Source organism: Egretta garzetta, unplaced genomic scaffold (assembly GCF_000687185.1).
Source record: "Egretta garzetta isolate BGI_Z169 unplaced genomic scaffold, ASM68718v1 scaffold49, whole genome shotgun sequence".
Classification (NCBI taxonomy): domain Eukaryota; kingdom Metazoa; phylum Chordata; class Aves; order Pelecaniformes; family Ardeidae; genus Egretta; species Egretta garzetta.
Window position 1 is genome coordinate 112459 of NW_009260775.1, and position 21252 is coordinate 133710.

At 40.6% G+C, this 21252-nt stretch overlaps 1 protein-coding gene across 1 annotated transcript in view; it reads right to left on the reverse strand.

Moving 5' to 3' along the window:
* The window catches only part of EGFL6 (EGF like domain multiple 6), a 48186-nt gene that overhangs the window by 23959 nt on the left and 2975 nt on the right, over positions 1 to 21252 (reverse strand). Inside the window, exons 4-9 of the mRNA XM_009646353.2 lie at positions 16518 to 16630; positions 14299 to 14391; positions 11686 to 11805; positions 7808 to 7927; positions 3953 to 4087; positions 2120 to 2242 (exon numbers count right to left, since the gene is read on the reverse strand). Of these exons, the coding sequence (XP_009644648.1) occupies positions 2120 to 2242; positions 3953 to 4087; positions 7808 to 7927; positions 11686 to 11805; positions 14299 to 14391; positions 16518 to 16630 (704 nt within the window). The remainder of the gene's footprint in view (positions 1 to 2119; positions 2243 to 3952; positions 4088 to 7807; positions 7928 to 11685; positions 11806 to 14298; positions 14392 to 16517; positions 16631 to 21252) is intronic.

The window sequence follows — 21252 nt, forward strand, 5'->3', positions numbered from 1 at the left end:
TAGACTTGGTCAAAAAGGTATTTTCTTTTGAAATGTTCAGCTTCTCGTTAAAAAGAAAAAAACCCAAATCCATACCCTTTTGCTCAGAGATGTATTTGTTTAAGATTTTATCCGTGGTACATTGTGTCTTAACGGAACTATACCAAGATGTGCCACACCAGTTTGCCAGGTCTCAAGCCCCATTGCATCCTGCCATTGCAGTAAGCTGTGGTGACATATCACAAGGGATATGGTCTAGCAAGGACATTGGCTCATAACATTGAATTTGAGCCTATAAAACCTTCTGCACAGCTCTGCTGAGGCAATCTGTGTCCAAATCAATCTTTTTAGTACCAGTCAGGTTTTTCTTATTAAAACTCAACATTTTTCACTAGAAGTAGAAATGTAACAAAATTTTAACTTAATAGAAATCTCTGTGCTTTTTTATTTTCCAAAATACAGTTTTAGCCCCACTAATGTATCCAGTTGCTTTGGCTTTGTGTTTAACATATGTTAACATGCCCAGATTATACAGTTATAGGTACTAACAATAATTTCAGATTATAACAGTAGGTTGAAAACTTTCCACTGGGTTTATCACTCACTCTTCTTTTCACTGGAATATCCCATTTTTTAGACCAATTTTGGGTTTGAAAAGCTACACTTGCAAAAACCAAAAAAAAGTATGTAACATTTAAAGTTGTGTTTCAATGCGGCACCAAAGGCATGGCAGTGCAGAAGAGATATTATAATAGAAACACAATACTTGGAAGGAAGAATAAATTGATAAACTTTTAAGCCTGGAGGAGTGCAATATATATATATATATATGTGTGTATATATATATATTTTTTTTTATGAGTTCCAGCAGTATAGAGTAGGAGAAATAGCATACATATATATGCATAGATATGTCATATATATATACACACATACATATATATGTATACAAACAGTTTTAGCATAGCACTGTCACGTTCTTAATCTATAAGACAACATGATTGAAATCAGGTGGTTTGGGTTGACTCTGGCAGGGATCTTTATGATTTTTAGATACTAAGTACATTCTTGGAGTATAAAAACGTAAAATGTTGTAAAATAACTCATACCTGAGATCCAAAGGCTACAAATGCCTTTGGCATTGATTTCAAACCAGTGCTCATACTGAGTGAAAATATTTAATATTAAATGCAAAGAAGATAATGGTTGATAAACTATTGTACAGATAAAGCACTATTCCAAATGCAGCAAGTGTCAGTAGTGATGCGATATTGGAGGTTTCAATTACTATTATAATGGGAGCAGGAACATAGAACCATAGAGACATATAGAACATATGTGACCACGAAGTACAATCATAATACATAACTGATCAAGGATTACTTGAAAAAGAACCAGGAAAAAAGGTTTATCTATCACGTAGACTTCATCTGCTATAGACAAGAGTTTTTAAAATATTTTCACAATGTCTTTTGTTCAAAAAATTTGAGCAGGACTTAGATGTCCTCCTGGGGAAAACATCTCTAATGACACTGCAGGAGAAATCTCTGACAGGTTTAATGCAGGAATTAAATAAAAGGGTTCATTTTACATATAAAGACAAGAGCAACCTTTTTCTTTCTTTCTTCTTGGAGGGTCATATTCAGTTAGAACCGGGCAATGACATCTTTATAGGAAGTCTTTAATATTTGATAGACAAAGGGAAAATTATAAGTGAGAACAGTTTAGCACAGAAGTCATGGCTTTCCTCCCTTCTCTCACTGTTTGCTGAGTTAGCTTGAAACTCTTCTGGAAGGGACTGTGCAGCCCAAGCTCCAAGAGGCTAGCCGCTGGAGTTTGAGGAAAATACACAGCAGACTTTTTAAAGCTATTTTCTCTGTTTCTTCAGGCCAAGTTCTCTTTGTTCTACTTGCAATGCCTAGTGACGCTATGAGACTTGGGGACTCAAAGGCAAAATGAATTTGAGCTAATAATACTTGTATCAACTGTGCAATGACTCATAAAATAAATATATTATTTCATTTGCTTTGGTTGGTATTGCAGCACAGTTCACCACACTCTGTCCTAAAAAAAGCCTTGTAACCATCAATTATTGGGGCAAAACAATACAGCGCTACTCCTGACATCCAGTGGTACTCACCAACGCAATCAAATCCATTTCCTTGGTAGCCCTGTTTACATTTGCATTTGAAGGATCCTTCGGTGTTGAGGCACTCTGCATGGAGGTTACACCTGTGTATATTTGCCACACATTCGTTTACATCTAGGAAAAAAAAAACTGCATGGAAACTTGAGCTTCATGACAGCCTGTTTGCGCCAGCCATCTGTTTTGTAACCACTACTTCTAGACCAAGACGGTCCAGAGACCATCAGAAACAGAAGAATTCACACTAACGTCAGCTCCAACTGCACAACTACTGGCGTATGCATCCATGGAAAATGTAGAGCATCCCAGTGAAGACAAAGTGAACAAAGTGATTTTCTGTCTGAGAAAAGGATTCAAACTAAAGGTTGCACACACTGTTCTATCAACAAAAAGCAAAAGGCACCAAGAGAACGTGTGACATCAATTAAAAAACGATTCACTAAATCTTTCTCATTCTTTCCTTCACTCTAGAAGAAATGCAATGAAAAGTAACCCTGAGTGTGCAAAGATGTTGAGATCTTCTATCTACCTCTTAACATTCCAGCATACATATGATGCTGTATGACACAAGTGTAATCAGGAAAAAATCAGTAGAAAATACTATGTTCAACTGACAGCAAAATGTACAGGCATCAAGAGTAACTGATTTTGTTCTCCTTTTCATGTCTTTTGCTACATCACAAAGATGTTTCTGATTTCTCCCACATGAGGGAGCCAAGTTGTTGCACAGATTTTTGCACCACTTTTATCCAGACTGCTTCATTTTTAGTAGCTGACAGGTCCTCTCATAATCTAAGTCAGCTAAGAGACAAGTCACAGGAAGACTGACTCAAAAATATGGTACATCTGAGAGCGAGATTCAGGTTTGCAGATAAAATCTTCACTACTGAGACCTCTCCAGTTTCTTCCCCATGCACACATGTTGTATGGAAAAGTATTTTTTCCACTTTAAGACTCTCAGGGTTTGCATACAACAGGAAATGCAAGCCTGAGTCTCCAAAACCTGCCTGATGATCTCCCTCCCACCCCTAACTCCCAATACCAAGCAAATATAAACAAACCCCATGAATTCTCTTTTGTATGCACTTCTTGTAGTAGTTCCAACCCTTCCAGGCCCTCCTATAGTCAGCTGCTTCAACAATACTGCTGCAGTGCCCGCTGCAGTAACTTACACTTTGTTGTTCTTCTACCATTCAGCTAATGGATTGAAACAGGAGTAAAGGTGTTTTGATATTTGTTTTAAAACCTGGGCATGTTGAGATAACTTTTTGCCTGTATTTACTTTTGTTTGGGAGAAACTTAGGCATGCAAGAGAGACCTGAGAAGTAATTAAACCCTACTATTTTCATACTTTATTTTTAAAGTTCTGTACTGTCCATCTAAACAACTGTTTTTACAGCCATGAAGGCACTTGATTCATATTCTTCATTAAGGACACACAAAAAAAAAGAAAAAAAATAGATTGTGGGACTGCTTGTTCATCACAGGTTGAAAGCCAAGAGGACAAAAAATGGCTCTTTAACTAAACCTGTATCAGAGGTAGCACTTTTTTGTAGCCAACTATTGCTAATGTACTATAAGCCCTTGCACATCTTGACTTGGTACAATGAGGCAATTCAATTTGCAAGTGCCCATGATTAGGTTTTTCATAAGGCCACAGAGAAAACCCAGAGAAACGTTCAAAGTGTCACCAAGAATATTCTTAGTGACATCTTTTATCCACTTCTGAGGCAGCCTAGGCCAAGATGCTTCAGGCAATGACAGGAAAGATTCACTGTGTGGGAATGAAAAAGAATGAAGAAGGAAAATTCCTGGGCTAAATCTTACCTACACAGTCATAATGGCCACTGACGTATTTCAGTTCATAACCAAGCTGGCACTTGCAGTAGTAGCTTCCAAATGTGTTGATGCACCTGCGGTTGTAAGAGCAGACAGCTCTGCCAGTGGAGCATTCATCAATGTCTAGAGCAGGAGAAGGGATGCTGGTCAGATCCATGAGGAAGTCAACCAGGAAAGCAAGAACTAGTTAGGATTTGAACAGGAACGGTTTGGTCTTGGCTATCACAAGTTGTTTAATAAAAAAGTCCTATAATTTCACACTTGGGGATGGCTTTTGCATGATGTAATCTAAATGAATCAGCAAAATGTGAACTAACTTTATGGAAGATTTTGAGACCTGGCACAGTAAAAGAAAGGGCAACTGGCACTGGGAACTATGATTTCCCTTAAGGTCGTGGAGCAGGGCCAGGAGGAACATCACATCACAAATTCCATTATTTCCCTGAGACAGGAAATGCCAGTGAATAGTTTAAGACAAAGACCCAGAAACAGGAAACTGAGAGGAGGAGGAGGAGGAGCAGCAGCTCTTTCTACTCAATCTCTGCACCTCCCCTTGCAGGGCTAAGTCAAGACATAGCTCGAAGAGTTTCCAGACTGCGGGTGGTCTGCCAAGCAAGGCAGGTGACACGGACAGTTTTGGAGAGAGGAGGCGGCTTTGTATAGGAGGAACCTAGGAACATTATTCAACAACCATTGCATTTTGATATGTTTTGTTGTAATGTCAAATTTAAAATAGTGCCGATTATGATATTTGGCATTTGTCCTTCCCTATCACATTTTAGCACATAGCAGTGACGTGGCACATAATTCATCATGCCACGCTGCTGCCCTTTACAGCTTAGAACTGCTGTGACTTGTTGATGGACACCACATTCATCTCTCTATCATTTCTACCATTCTTTTACAGTGCTTAGGTGATCAAAGGAAAGTGGACAACAAAAGAAAAATACTTAAACAAACCGTAGTCAAAAAAATTCCCTCTTTCTGCCCATGCTACACATTTCTGATGATGGTCTCTGTTCCCTGGCCTCCAGGGCATTCTGAGACCTCTCTAGGTTCTCAATTCTCTGGCAGGACCAGGGCTGGTCTCAGGCTGAAGGACAAGCCTGCTGCACTTGATCCAAGTGTGAAGCAATGAACGCTGAAGACTCACCATACTCTTAGAAACAACAGATTTAGGTTAATGAATTTTTTTCATCTATAATCATCATTTTATTTCTTTCACCTATACACATGTAGAAGAGGAAAAGTGAAACACATTAATGTGCTGTTCTGCTCTGCAGGTCTAGGAATAATGCAGCTTCTTAGGAGGATTAAGCTAAGACTAATATCCAGGGATCTTCAAATGTTTATCTGTTGATAGTGTTTCTATGACTAATACCAGAGTATTAGAGTATCTTATAATCTATTAACCATTATGCTATATGGCAGGATGTTACTATCCCTCTTATTTTATTGATGGAGAACTGGTGACAGAAAACCAGTGACGTATCACAAGTCTTGCAGAAAGAGGTCTGATATTTCCAACCACTGGACAAACCTTTTTGTCCATTTTACCTTCTATCATATGTATCAGCATTCTTCCAAATCCATTTGAGCAGGCAAGGTAAATACAAATGAACTCAATACAAAAGAAAAAAAGGGTTGCCTGAATAATTCAGTAAGAGATTTAAGAGAACCACTTATTTCGTCTATTGTATCTAAGTACATACGTCTACAATGTTCACCTTCAAATAGCTCTTAAATAATTCAAACATGTTAACTGCAACTGGTAGCAGTCTGACAGCCCTGCTGATTACTCAAAGCAGGTAATTCCCAATTACAAACTCATTTGAAAGAAAGAAATGGCTTTCTCATGTTGGAGTGTTTATAGTTTGGAAGCTGAGCCAAGTATCCATATGGGTTTATCTGATAACTCCTGAAAGTGATACAGTAGTCCCAGGCCATACAACCTTCATATATGACTTGATATTACAGCTGTGTGTTAAGGAGAACAATTCATACAGCAACTGTCCTTCTACACAGCAGTGTCGGTACATTTATTTAATCTTTTGTTTGAAATGTTAAGTGTAATATTGTTTTGGCCATTGCAGCTAAAATTCATTTGTTATGTTTGAATGTTAAACCTCTCAACACCTAAAACATTCTTTAAGCTGTAGAAATCATTCAACCAGTATATATTGGTAAGCAGCATCAGAAATGGATTAGCTACTGTTATTCTTCTTTGTCCATAAAGTATCATGTCCAAGCTGCCCTTTATGGTCTGAAAGACTTGCACCATTGTGACAGAAAGAATGTAAAAATATGTGAAATTGTCAGTGTAATTCGGTATGTTGCTAAAGGCATTATAGTAAATAGCACTTGCTGCAAAAATTTTTTTCACACAATCACAGAATGATTGAGGTTGGAAGGGACCTCTGGAGGTCATCTGGTCCAACCATCCTGCTCAAGCAGGGACACCTACAGCCAGTTGCCCAGGACCATGTCAAAACAGCTTTGAGTATATTCAAGGAGAAGTTTCCATTCTGTTTTCCATTCTATTTGAGGCAGCTCTGGGAAATAAAATATTTCCCCGCTGCAATTTTCAATCTTCTATGCTTGCCTAAATGGAATAAAGATTAAAAAAAACCCACAAAATATCATTCCTTGGGGTTGACTAGGGGTGTTACCCATTTAGAGGTAGGTGGGACTGGGAAAGAAAAGTGAGATTGGGGAAGAGGGAAAGAAGGAAACAAAAACCATCATCTGGATGATTTTTTTTTAAATTGATATTGTCCAAATGCTAGAAGTTAGCATTTTACAGGAAAATGTACTTAGTGATTCAAAAGGATGACTTGCATTTCAAGAATTAGATAAAGCTATTGTAAAGAAGAAATCTGGAACTGAAAGTTCTTTTGTTTTTTTCACATGTGGAGCTCTGCCACGGGTCCTTTTTTAAAATGAAATGGCATAAGGTACATGCAAAGCAGTATTTCCCTTAAATTTAAATCAAAGAGCATCTGGTCTAAAAAATGAACACTTTCAGAGCCTTTCAGGTTTGTCTGTGATGAACAGCAACAAGAATAACCAGCTTTTAGAGAGATGCCCGGGCAGAACCCAGATGTGATTTATCAGGGCACAGCCCTGCCAAGGCTGTGGTCAAACGCAGCTCCCAGCCCTGCTCCTGCTGCTCCCTGACAGGCACTTCGCTGCCCCTTATTCTCTAGTTGTTGGAGTGGTCTCTGCTTTGGAGGGCTTACTTCTACGGGGTTTTGAAAGGAGGTCACTTAGCTCCAATACTGAAAAAGGGTACCATTTCAGCATTGGATTTCAACGCTGTAGCGCTGCTTTGTCAGATGACAGTGTAAAAGGATATCTCAGAACAGTACTGAGTGGTTTAAGTAGTGCTTTCTTCATCACACAAGAAAGCCCCAAGTAAACTGATGTTGAGGCTTCCGGAGAAAAATCTCGAAGCTTTTGCTGTGGGTATTCACAGGAAAAGAAAAAAGCCATCCAAACACAACCCCCAAATCCTTATAATGCATTATGTCAGTAGGACAGCTTCCTGTGGGAAAAAACATTGTAGACCCCAGAGCAATAGGGAGAAACTGAATCTGTTGATGACTCCAAATTATGTCAAACATTGAATTATTTATTAGGATGGAACTCGCCCAAAGAATTACATGGCCAATATTATGAGAACAGTTTTTTAAAAAGCGTGCAAGCTTTAAATCAAATTATGAGTAACAAGAAACATTACTCAAGCCAGTGAGGAGAACTAACTACTCGTTAACCTTTCCCCAGACTCTTAAATTTTTTTGGATCCTATAGAAAAGAAACTGAGAGTGAGTTCTCTAACCGTACCAATGCATGTCCTTCCATTCGGTCCCAACTGAAGGCCACCTGATGGACAAAGACACCGTACCTCCCCTTTGACTTCTTCACATCCGTATTGGCAATTCACCATGGCACATGTCCTAGAACCTGAAAACAGTATTTAAAATAACAAAACCAGAAAAAAAAACCCTAGGCTGTGATCACACACTTAAAATTAAGTCAGATCTGGGTGAATGCAGAAAATTAATCAGAACAACAAAGCTCCTTTCATCATTAATCAAACTGTTTATGCATTAACACATTAGTAATACAATTCAGGAGTCCATGAGATAGAACTTAAACTCTCCCTCTCCTTCGCTTTGTTCTTTCCTTACTTGCCCTTATTTCTCCTTTTTTGTCTGCTCCCATTTCTGTGACTTCTTACTACTACTACCTTTTAGATTCAGAGGCAGAACTGACCAAAGCAGAAAAAAGTTGGGTTTTTTTTATATTTTCCATTGCAATAGTTTTACCATACAGGAAACTCTTATTCAGTAGTGAATTGTATTTATTGCTTACCATTAAACATGCATCTAGCATAGAATTTGATTAAAAAACCACTATTTAGCCTGATGGACTTAAAACCTGCCCTTTAGTTTAACTCTTTAGGGAGCAGATACCTGAACCTAATGAGGCACTAGCCAGAACACAAATCTTAGCTGCCATAGCTTGGTTAGGAGAACCAATATTGGAGATGACTCCGATTAGCCTCTAAAGAGAAATGTAGGGTCTAGATCCTGCCCGAGAGACCTATGAGAGGGTAGAGAAGCAGGAGAAATGTAATAAATATGTAGGGAGATATTTCTAAAATGCTGAAAATATCCAGAAAGCATTAGTGTTATGATTCCAAGCAGAGAAGTAGTATTTGGAAGCGTCTACTGGAAGAGATGGAGGTGTGTGCAAAGAAAGTACTTCTGGCTGCTTCACTCTGGTTGTGTTCAGGGAAACAGAATGGTATATAGGTTCCTTGTAAGTGGGAAACCTGGAACAGTTGTTGGTTTATCTGAGACAGAAACCAGCTGCAAGAACTTGAAACTAGCTTACCACTTAGGTAGAAAATTATATGAATTTTATTTTAAAATGCAATGTGTTTATTGTCAGAGGTACTAGCACATTCAGAAAGGTCTATAGAAAACAGAACGGTGTATAGAAAACAGCAATGCATGCAGGTACATATATAGCTACAGCCATATTTGATTATAAAATATAATGCACATTAGTTCTGTGTGCTATTAAAATTAATCTGTTTAATCTGTGATAAAATTATTTTTCTTGGACTGGTTTGTTTACACTTTGTGGCTAAGTGATAAATATTCAAGGCCAAGAATTCACTGTATTTGCAAATGCATTTCACTTGTGTATGAATGAGAACATGCGGGAGGTAAAGAGTTAAAGAAAGATGGACTGTGAATCATAATACTTAGTCACATCATCTACTTCCTAAGTGGTAATAAAGAAACTTACTAAACTTTATTCTTCTCTAATTGGTAATTGTCCATTTTGTCTTTTGTTTGAAGCTCCTATTCTGCTTTGGTTAGACACAATACTGGCTTAGACTTTGCGTTAGGTACTAACCTATGATCTGTTCTAAACAATGGTTCTCTGTGGCCCAAAGCCATGTTTTTCTGATAGCCTTCTTCCAGCTCCACTGTCCCTTGGTGTGGCTGCAGAGAAGCCTGACTGCTCAGACTTAGGTGGATTCCATCTTGCTAAGGAGACTTACAACATAGAGAATTTAATTCAGAAGGAGGAATCATTATGCTCAAAAATGTTTGCCTGAATCAAACGATGAGAATTCTAGAGTTGGTTAAATAATCAAGCATTTCATCTGAGCACAAGCTTAAGTGAGCATCAAGTGAAATGGAAAGCTAGCAGACTTAACCAAGAATAATGTCTACTGGAATAAATAATTTACTACTTCATTTCATAATCATAGTTTCTGCTGAAGAAAAGAAAGGCTCTTTGGAACTGGAAGATGGCAAATGGGTTGGGTTAATGAAGCACAAGCTGGATGAACATTTTTTGCCTTCTTCACTAGAGCTGTGAAGAATGAAGGCTTCTATGGGAAACCTGGTTTTCTCCCTGAAATTTGGTGTCACTCTGTGTCAGTGTTTGTCGGGGTTCCACTGAGCAATAATATTTCCGTGTGCCAAAGCAAAACACAAGCTCCAGGGCTCACAGCTGCTCAAGCAATTTTTTCATATATGCTTGACACTGGCCACTACTGCTGCTGAGAAATTCAGCATTTTGTGCTGGCTTAAGCAAGAGATGGTGCAACTGCACATTTGGTACAAATTTGATACAAATGCAGAGTTTCTTAAATCAGGAAACCAGTCCTGAACTAAGACTGGCTTAAAGCTAAACTAGCAGAAATGGTTAGTAACAGCATGGATCTAGTTTTCTGACTTGCTTCAGAAGCGTGGCTACAGCAAGCATCTGTGCTCAGAGGAGCAGGAGTGAGGGAAGGATGGGACAAAGATGCTGCTGGGCTCAAAAGAGACAATTTTCTTTTGACTGTCATTCTGGTTTCTGCCAACTTCAGCTGTCCATAAGACAGTGGCATTACTGAAAACTGCTCAGTGTATGAATTCAGCAGATACACAAATTATCTTGGAAGAAACGGAAGGAACACATATGCATTTCCCAGGGATCTCAGGGTGCCACAGCTGTTGTCTGCTGGTGATACCCACCATGAGCAGTAATGCAGAGGCACAACCCTGAGCCGCACTGCAGGGAAGGGAAATCCTCCAGAAGCTCTTCCCCCAGGCACCTTTGGCAGCAATTTCAGGCTCCCTGCCACGAGAGAGAGAGTAGGAGCTCTGGCTTTTCTGCCTGCCCCAGAGCTGCAGACCCTGCACTCCTGCCAGCGTTTACCAAGGCTGGGTATTTTTTCAGTTAGCCCCAAGCTGACAGCAAACTTGCCGGATGGACACCCTGCCTGGTGAATCATGGTCTCTGAGGTTTGGAGATCAAAACCTTTCAGAGTTTATAGTTCTCCGTCATATCCACGGGAAAGATTGTGCTGCACCCCATACAGCCAGGCCCATTGCTTTAGGACAGACCTCTCAAGCAGACTGTTTCACTGCTGAGACCAACTAACTTACTCGTCCAACTGATGCATCTGCTTCAGTCCCATGGACTCCAGAAAGGGTTGTCACCATGTTGCCTAGGGTTTTGCAAAATTCAAATCCAAAATACCTATATGGGACAGCTCAGGTGAAGAAAAAAGTATTTTCTACAAACAAACCAGCATCACTGAAAAAGAGGAAGCTTCCTCAGGTCTGAAAAATCAGGTTGGCTAAGAAAGCAGAATACTTTCCATTATGTTGCTAGCTTAAAGACAAAGAAAATAGGTAGAAATACAGTTTAGATAAGCCTTAGCTCAGTGAACAAATGTTTACAAGAAGCTGGTGGCAAGTATGGGAAGCATATCAACATTCAGCGAAGATAAATGAGTCAGGGACCACTCAAAGGTAAAGCAAGGAGTAATGGCATGAAGTTCAGCACAGCAGAAAATAGTCTACTTTGGCGCTTTGCTTGGATAGATTCATTCATCCTTATTCAACAGATGAACTGGCAGGACCATACACTAAGGTTATACTAGCTGTCTATCTGAAGTAACTCTATCAAAGATTTTTACTCCTTGCAGGACAAAAATTCCTCTGAGCACCAAAATACAAGTATGACCTATTTTACTTTATTCAGATACTGCCAAATAGGAAGCCTCTTTCAGCTACTGACAGTACCAGAGAGCTGAGGCACAGACCCTATCCCGAGTAAGCTAAATCCATTCATGACAGGAAGAAAATCTGCTGGGATCAAATGCAATTAGATGGTGTGCCTGTCCTATCAGCTTTGTTACTTACTTGCACATGTGCCATCTGGCATAAGCATGTACCCGTTGAGACAATAGCACTTGTAGCTGCCATGTGTGTTCATACATCTGTGTTCACAGGGACGTGGTTTCAGTCCACATTCGTTCAGATCTGCAGAAGTCATTGGAATGAAGTGAGTGCTGGGTTTATATACCTATATTCATACATATAGGTCAATAATCTTGCCTAATGCCTTGAATTCCCCACAGTAAAATCGCCTGGACTGAAAATGAGCCAGCCCCTTGCAAGATGAGGGTTTAGCAGACCATCTGGATGAAAGATTGCTAGCAAACCCAACATACACAGACCTCTACACCTGAAAAACTAATGCAAACTCTGGCCACATCTGGCAGCTTGTTCGGAAGAGGTGGAGGGGTGGGGAGAGAATTGCAGTTGTTCTCTTTTCTGGGAGTTTTTTTTCTGGATTTCTCCAATTCTAGCTGGAGATTTTAGCCCTCCAGTTGACCTCTGTACTAGAAAGGCAAAACCATGAGACTAAGAACAGCAAGTCAGCTTGAGATAAAATGAAACAAAGATTTTGGGTGGGTTTTTTTTTTTCCTCAGCTACACATTAGCACCATGGTTCTCAGTAGCAGAAATTAATATAATATATGGTAAGAATTATGTGACTTTAAGAATAAAAGGACAAATTTAAAAAAAAAAAATCTCAAAATCCTGAGAATAAAAGCATCCTAAAATCTTCTCAAAATCCAGAATTTAAAAGGCTTTGCGTGAACTAAATTAATTTCAAATTCCCAATAGCGGTCCTTCACAGGGAGAAAACTAGAATCCTAAAAAAATTAATTTGTGTGGTATAAGGCATGTGCAGAAATGTTTGCTACAGCTCAGCCCAGGGAAGAAAAAGAGGGCTGCATTCTATTATTTAAATGTAGGGTCTGTTTGAAAGAGGAAACCCCATCAGCTTGCAAATTGCACTGGGGTTTTGCGCTACTGTGGCTCCACTAAACAACCAAGACTCCCATAACAAAGAAACCAGAGGGGAACAAAAGTTATTCCCCTTAGACCACACATTTTCCAAAGTGCTTAGCTGCACCTATCTTGCACAATGCACAGTAATGCACAGATAGCATACACAGCTCTAAAAGAGAACCTATGGAGATAAGGCTAATGTAGCTCAGACTCAGTGGCAGACTAACACAGTCCCCTTATCTCTGTTTTTTTAATTAGCTCATGTTGAAAAAGCATTCTCCTCAAAGGACAGACCAAAGCTACATCTGCTTGTAAATTAGAGGTGGCTCTGAGCATTCCTGGCTGCTGGAACATGGCCATACTATTGAAACAGCTCCAGGACATTCCTTGTCTATGCCAGCCACCACTTTACTAAAAAATTCCTGGCCGTGTTTCAGAAGGTAGAACAGCCCAGGGAGCTAACGGGCAATTTGCACGTGTAGGTCTGTGCGGTGCCTCCACCAAGCCTCAGGCTCTGAAGCTTCTACAAGTGCACAGAACCGATCTGCTTGTGTACAGAGGCATATCAAATCCAGCTGGAACTACTGCACAGAAAATACCTAAAGGTTGTGGGCTTCTCTGTTGCCTTTTGGTAACATTTACGTTGCCAATCATTTAAACTTCTGGGTTTAGAGGCTGAAGTTGTAAGTGATACCTACAGATCTATTGCACACAACCACGGCTGCCGTTTCACTTTCTTCTCTAGTGGCACTGAAGAATTGACTTATTTCCCCGCAAGAAACATCAAAAGTGCAAAAGATGGAGTTTTCTGAAATACTTAACAGTACAGCTTCAGAGCATATTCTTTGAAAGATACTGTGTAATAAATGGGTTGTTTTGACTCTAAAAAACATGAGTGTGTTTAGTATGTCAACACAACATTTTCAAGCAAAGGCTGCATGTGCTTAGGAAGGTAGCAAGGATAGACCCATCCATTCGCGTCGCCTTGATGTGGCTTCCCTCATACACCTGCAGTTCACTCATCTGCACTGCAATAGTATTGCCCCTCTCCGTGCACGGCGACCTGCTCCTTTCATCTGATCCAACACAGGGGTCTCATATATTGGAACAGGAAAAAAAAAAAGCTGGGTTTTCGCCAATGTGTTAGCTGAAATATTTTAATGCAAACTGCGAGTTTATGGAGGAAAAGTGGTGCAATCCTAAAGACTCCAAATCCTGTGTTCTCAAAAATACCGATCAGCATATGCAAACAAATGGCATTTGGCCCAGGAAGCTTGAGAAATTACATGTCTAGCATATGAGAAAGTTAGTTAAACTAACACTGCTTCCTGGTTAAGAAAATAACACTGGTTCGGGATTTGACTTCTGGCTCTTCTAATCATTTCCTACATAATCTCTCCACGCCTTAAGCCTCTGACTATAAATATGACAGTTTGCCCTTGTCATCAGCCCGCAGGAGGTACACAATATAGGTTCAAACTTCTGTGTGCTGATGGAGGCTTAGAGCTTGGCTGTGCGCTGGAGGTGCAAGAGCCTTAAGCTCTAAGCTTTTCTGCGTAAACAAGAAAATATCTTGCTTTATTGTCTTGGTAGCTGACACAATCCTTACTACAAGATAAGGAGACAGGACATCAACAGTCTGCTTTCTGGAGTAATACCCCCATGTGCACAAACCTTGATTACAGGTTTTCCCTGTAAATCCATGGAAACATTTGCATTTGTTTGGTCCCATGCACTCGCCATACTTGCAGCCACGTTCACAGATAGCTGGGGGAGTCAGGCAGAGAAAGGAGAAAGAAAAAGAAAGAGTTAGAAATATTCTATTTGAGAACTTTTGCCCTGCTTAGTTGCCTAAAAACTTGTTGCACAAGTGCAACATCCTCCATACCTCCCCCTCTAGTCTGGGCATGGTAGCTACTGATCAGCACTTTATTTCTGCTGGAGAAAAGTGATACTAGCAGAGATTACAAAAGTGTGGGCTTTTCCAAGTTTGTAAAGGCCTGGAAAAGAAGGGGCTCCTTTTAGCTCTCTCCCTCATGTTTTTTCTGCCATGCTTACAATTCACAGTTAGTTTTGTACTCTTGCCCTTTTCCTATTTTTAGGAAGCTTATGATGTGAGAAGCAGCTAGCCAGCAGCTTGACTTGATACACTTTGCATCTGGAGTAAGAAAGAGGCAACAGCACTTCTGCAGCCACAGGAGACACATTACACTACAGCAGTTTTCCACTCTTGGACCTCCTCACTTACAGCCAAGGAACATGCCCATCCCATGGTGGAACATCCAGAACACATCCATCAAACGATCAGGCAGCTATCCTTACCGCACATCCCAATATGTATAATGGCATCAGGTTTGAAATGACTCGAGAACGCTGTGCTTAGCCTGGATGCATTAAAAAGTAAACATTTTCTAACTCTCAGCCCTCTGGATCATTAGTCAGAAAATAAATGTTGGCTTTTATAAGGCTTAAGGCTGCTAAAGTAAATGTGATTGTCAACTTGAGGGTTATTCAGGAAAAGCAAACCAAACATGCTCTTAAATCAGGACTAGCCCTGGAAAAACAGCACAAGAGTATGTACCAGGATGCACATCTCGCTACCTGGTGTAATTTAGCTGCTATCCAAACAACAGGAAATAGGAAAGCCACAGTGTAAGTCACTATACAGAAAAATTCTTAACTAAAATTCATACCGCTGCATTCAAGCATCTTTCTTACATTTAAAGATTCATTCAGACATATTAGCTCTGCAGATTAAGGCATATTTCAACACTATCCCTATCCCTGAATGCAACGTGGCATAGTACGAGATCAGCTGAGTATTAACACTGAAGCGGAGAACAGCACTGCACCTGAATTTACAATGCAGAATTGCATTATGTTGGCTTAAAAACATCTGCCAATGAAGAATCTTGAAAGTTTACGAAAACTGAATTTTACTAATAAAGCACGCTATGGTTTTGCAACAAGACAGCTTACTCCACTGGCTGATCAAAGTTACATTTGCCAGTTGCCCCTCAAAGTATTCATTTGCATCAAAACTAAGGTGCTATTAAACAATGCATAAATATTAATAAAGGTATTCATCCATTTTTCCATTTTTAAACTGTCATGCTATATATACAGAGAGACTTTTTGCATTTTTCCCTTTTAGACAACAGTCTGATCGTTTTCAGCAGCAAATAACCCTAAGCCTCTACTCAAATTCACCAGATATACAATGCCAAGCTCTCTGGGACAACAGGTGCAACATCTGAGAAAGATTCCTAAACTATGTTTTTTATGACTTTGTTGTGTTTTGCCCAAGTACAGCTAGAGAGATTCCACATCACCTTCTCCTTGGGATCCGAAGGCCTTTAACAAATTTGCAATTTCTTAAAAGTCATCAACTCTTCATTAAGCCGATGACCCACAGACCAGAAGGCTGGCCAGCTACCCAAGCTCAAGTCAGGTGCTCTTACTACTTGGGTTTTATTTATATATTTAAAAAGTTAAAACACCCTGGTTCTCAGAGGCTGTGCGCTCTGAAGATAAAGGACACCAACTGATTAAAAAAACACTTCAGGGGCCTATATGTAGCATTAGAAGACTGCATTTTTGGCACTTAATTGACAGCTGTAACGGTACAGGCACAGACCAGAACAGATGGTCCCTTCCAGACCTAAGAATTTTTGAGCATGTATTTTATTGTTTGGTGTTATTTACCCGAAGCTCTGCTTTTTTTGAGGAGATGCTCTTTCAAACGTGTTTTATTCACACTCTCTCAGAGTTAAGAGATTTTGCTCCTCAGAAGGCTTATTTCTGTAACTTCTAGCAGATGTATATGAAATCCCTTTATTAATACCAAGTACAACAGCCACGGAGAGGAAACGAGCATAAAGTGTTAATGGTACCTTCGCAATGGCCCTTGTTGTTCTTTTTCCAGCCATAACAGCAGTCCAGCCGAGAACCATAGCGGCACACCCCACGCTGGCTCGCAGTCACCCACTGCCCACGAACTCTTGAGCTGCGTAAAGAAGGATAGACATTAGCTCCAGCAGGAGCACACACTTTAATCCATTGCTCCGTATACTCCTTTGTACATTTCCCTCCTGTTTTATCCACTGTCAGGCATTTTCATTGCACCAAACCTTGGAGTATTCGATAGTGTTCCTAGACCAGAATGCGAAGTTGCATTTGGTTGGAAAAACAGGGGAGATGGGAAAGTTTCGCCTGCAGTAAGTTAACTGTGCAACATAAATCCTTTCTAATGAGAAACATGGCAAAGGCAAAAAATACAGCCAGGTCCCCTGCTCGAATGAGTCATTTTTAACATCAGTGAAGTCAATGGGGCTGCTCCAGCTTGCGTCTCATGAAGAATCTGGATTGGATATATGATGCCATACCTGACAGCACTATTGCGATGAAAAAATACTATTTCTACAGAAAAGCAGCTTTCTGAACATCAGTCAGCCCCACAAATGTGAGTGACTTGCAGGCTTACAGCTACTGCATAGGTGCAAATTGATCGCATAAGTGCGGCCAGCCTGTCCATTCTGGTTGCACAGGACTCGCTGACCATACAAATTAATGCTCATTTAATTTGCCAATAAGCCACATGCCTGTCCCCTTTATGAAATTCTCTTCTTTATGCAAAATCCTCTGTCCCCACTGCTTTTTCCAGGCCATAATTTAAAATGTTTTTTCTTCAAAGAATCCAAAGTGTTGTTTCTGACACAGAAAATACCTTATCTGCAAGAGCTTTCTAGTAAGTGATTTGGGGTATTGGGGGAAGCAATACACAGCAACAGATATCCCTATGGTGAGGGGGGGCGGGAAAAAAAAAAAAAAAAAAAAAAAAGACTCAAACTAAATCATCCAGGGATTACACTAACAGAAAATGATGCTCTTGGTATGGAAACTATTAAAGAAAACCTGATTTTGTCTTTATATACAAAGCAAAGACAACCCCTATGGGGGGGGGGGGGGGGAAAAAAAAAAAAAAAAAAAAAAGGAAAAATCAACAGGCCAGGAACTTTTGCATTTTTTAGCCTGATGCACAATGAAGGCATTGCTTTACCACCTTATAGCAGTGCTTTGCACATACCCTCCCGTGCTTATCTGTAAGTGTTGCACTTGTATTGGAGCAGTTACTGCAAACATCACTAAGGCAAACTAGTAAAATAAATATATGCATACACTTCAAAGATACAAGGTGTTACTTCAGAGTTTTCTTTAGTAGCAGAACAATTGGAAAGAGGAAGAAGTTCAGAAACGCATAAGCTCATGTATCTGAGATACCCTGGATGAAGAGATGGTTCTCATGTCACCTGGCAAGTCAAAAGACTTCAGTGTTGGAATAAGTTGTTCTGAAGTCACCCACCCTTTGCCATCAGCCCAGTGATGTGGTTTACAGGAGTACATATACCCCATCTTCAGGCTGGAGAAAAAGCGTATTGAACAGCCATGACTCCTGGATGTGTGTCTATTAGAAATCAGCACCCTGCCTCTGGATTTACAGAGAATAAAATAACCTTTTTTTCATTTTGTTCATCCAAATGCTGTTGGCTTACATTACTCATAAGTATACAAGTTAAAGAACATATGTTCTGCATGCATGCTATAAAGTGCCCTTGAATTCACCTGGATAGTAAATGTATATTCTCCTTCCATCTCAGAAAATCCCCTTGAATGCAGCTGGATAGCGCTATGACTCACCTGGAAGGTTAAAATGCCTAAAGCTTGGAGGAAGCAGGATCTCTTTACTTTCCAAAACATGCTTATTTTCACAGGAAGACAAACTCATTCTGTCTTGTTTTATTTAATAATTCACATCAAAATCAAACAATGAAAGTGTCTTTCAAAGTATACAGTATCTCATAAGATTTCCAGTATCTCACAAGATTTCTGTACAAACTTGTCTTAAAACCAGGAAATGTTCCACGGAACAGGAAATAGAATGAACATAGCTGAGCTTTATAGATACTGCCCTGGAAAAAGACTTTTACTTGTTCTGACTTCCACAACGAGCACCAAGTTAAAGCCTACCTTTGGCTGTGGGAAAGGTCAACTAGATCACTGACAGCCCACCCGGATCCCAAAATCTGGGAGGAAAACCAGTTTTGCCAGGTTAGTCCCTCTAACCAGTGAAGAACCACCAGGCATCAGCTCAGCTATTGCTGTCAGGAGTTCAGCATTTTGTACAAAGGAAAGAAATCTAGAAAGAGTAGATCCTTGCAGGCAGGCAGATCTGTTCTGGGAAAATGTCACATGGACCCTCCTGGATGCTGGGGGAGAAGTAACGCACACTGGAGGCACAGGATGCTTCTGAGCCCTCCCTATATGATATTCTTATAGGATTTCACAGGGAGTACCTAGAGGCCTGGGTGAGATTGCTGTGCTTGTCGCTGTCTGCTCAGTGTGCAAAAAACGCCTGGCCTTGAAGACACTGCAGCCCAAATGCGTGACTGAAGAAGAAAGGCAAGAGAAGGGAGACTGCACAGGTCGAATCACTGTGTAGGTGAGCAGCCAGAGTGGTCTCCGCCTTTCTAGCAAAGAACTTGGTCCTCCGAGGGTCAGCAGCTTACAGCACTAGTGCTAAAGGCAACATGCAGCAGCCTGAGCCATCCAGGGTGCCCAGGCAGCAGAGAAGTAACCCATTTTATGTTGCTGTGACATTGCTGACACCAGTAGAATGGCATTTGGCCATTTAGAACATGATGAATAACAGGTCCTATTAATATGCTGCCTTTTACCAAAGTTTTCTCCAGAAAGGAACATTATGAGCTTTTTTTTCCTTCAAGACACAGCTGCTGAATAGATTTAGCACATTGTTTCCACACAATCTCTATAGGATGCTTTTGGACACCTCTTGCCCCTACAATAGCTGCCTGCTGCTGGGGGGGTGATGGGGGGAAAGTCTAAGTTATATTTTTAGCAGCTTCCTGTTAACTTCAAAGACAGGATGTTATCCCTTTCTTTAACCTTCCTCTTAAAAATTTCTGGACATTGTTGCTAGCAAAAAACCAACTGGCACCAAACCTAAAATTTTGATCGAGCGGTCTATTTAAAAGGACAAAAAGACAGTATCTTGCAACTTAGCAGTTTGAAAGAAATTCCTAAAAAGTCTGTTATGAGCAGATGTCATGCAGAGATACATTTGAACATTTTTCCAAATAAAGGCAATAGGGTTTTTTTTTGCTGTGGTGGTTGGTTGTTTCTTGGGTTGTTTGTTTGTTTTTACCCAAGTTTATTTGAAAGGCAACTTCCTTCTAGAAAAAATTTAACCTATAGTTGTGTTAAGGGAAGTCAAAAAAGTGCCACCCATTATTTTTTAATTATTGTATCTTAGATATCCCTTCAGCCTGTTTCAGGCACTTGGTGTGACAACAGCCCTGCTTCACTGCCAGTCCCTCCCAAAACATCAAACGAAGTTTAGCTTGGGCTTGCAGAAGTTCCTTTAAGGCTTCATGTACCCACCCCGCTCCTGAAAGGACGTGCTCATAGCAGAAAAGTTAAAAGTCCAGGTATGAAACCTACACTTCTAAGATACAAAAATAATCATAATTAAGTAATTTTTTTCCAAACAGATTCTAATTTTTACTATTTCCCATTCCTTCTTCCTAGGTATTCAGAGCCGATAGGATTTCTTTGTCCTCTTAAATTAGTATCCCTTGTCAGCCAAGGCCCCCATCAAGATGTTTGAAAAATCTCTTTTCCCCTTCCTCCCAATGGAAAAGGCAGAATGCCAATCTTGGCAGAAAAGAGAGATGCCACCACCATCACCCGACATCAACTTGGACAAGACAGGCTGTAGGGCAGTCAGTCCTAGGTGGGTTGTAGGTTTCCCATAGGCATCACAACTTACTGTCAAATAATTACCAAACACATCCCTCTGTTTCAGCTAACTCCAGGCCATACTTTCTTCTGGGAGGAAACAATGTTCTTGCGGTTTTACACCTTTCAAAGCGCTTGATATGCAAATACACAAAGTCAAGAAGTTACTAGCACGAGCATTTAATCAGAGCTCTGCCTTGAGAGCAAATGTAAACACATTTGTAAGAGCAGGTCTGGAGTTTATAAACCTCCAGTTCCCGAGGAGCTGACGGCTTGCTTGATAGCCTTGGGTGCGCTGGAACAGCACTGCCACTTGCTGATCACAAACATCCCCATTCACAAACCTGATGCTAACCAAATAAACCACACAACACCTTGAAGGCTTCGCCCCCCCGTGGCTGTGAACTCTCCTTTTGCTAACTACTCCCTCGCCACGGCACTTGCAGCCTTTTATTTCCTTCTGGAGAACTGGGAGGGGGCAACACTGGAGTAGCTTAACCTGGAATAAACAGCTTTATTTACCCCCTCTCAAAATCTCATTCCGTTTCTGGCGTGTACCCGTCTCTGCAGAACATAACAACTGGCACGGCAGGCTGGTTTCAAAGCAAAAAAAGCTTTATGCAAGCAAACCAAAGACACGAGTGGCTCGCACCTTTCTGTGCGCGGGGTAGCTTGCTCTCCCCGTTCGGTCCCACACCAGTGGGCTGCGGTTATCGGTTTTCCCAGAGCAAAACAAGCCCCACAGCTTTGGCGTGACCCCCTCGGGGAAAGCGGCACGCACGCCGGCTGGGAAGCCTTCGCCCGCGGCCGAAC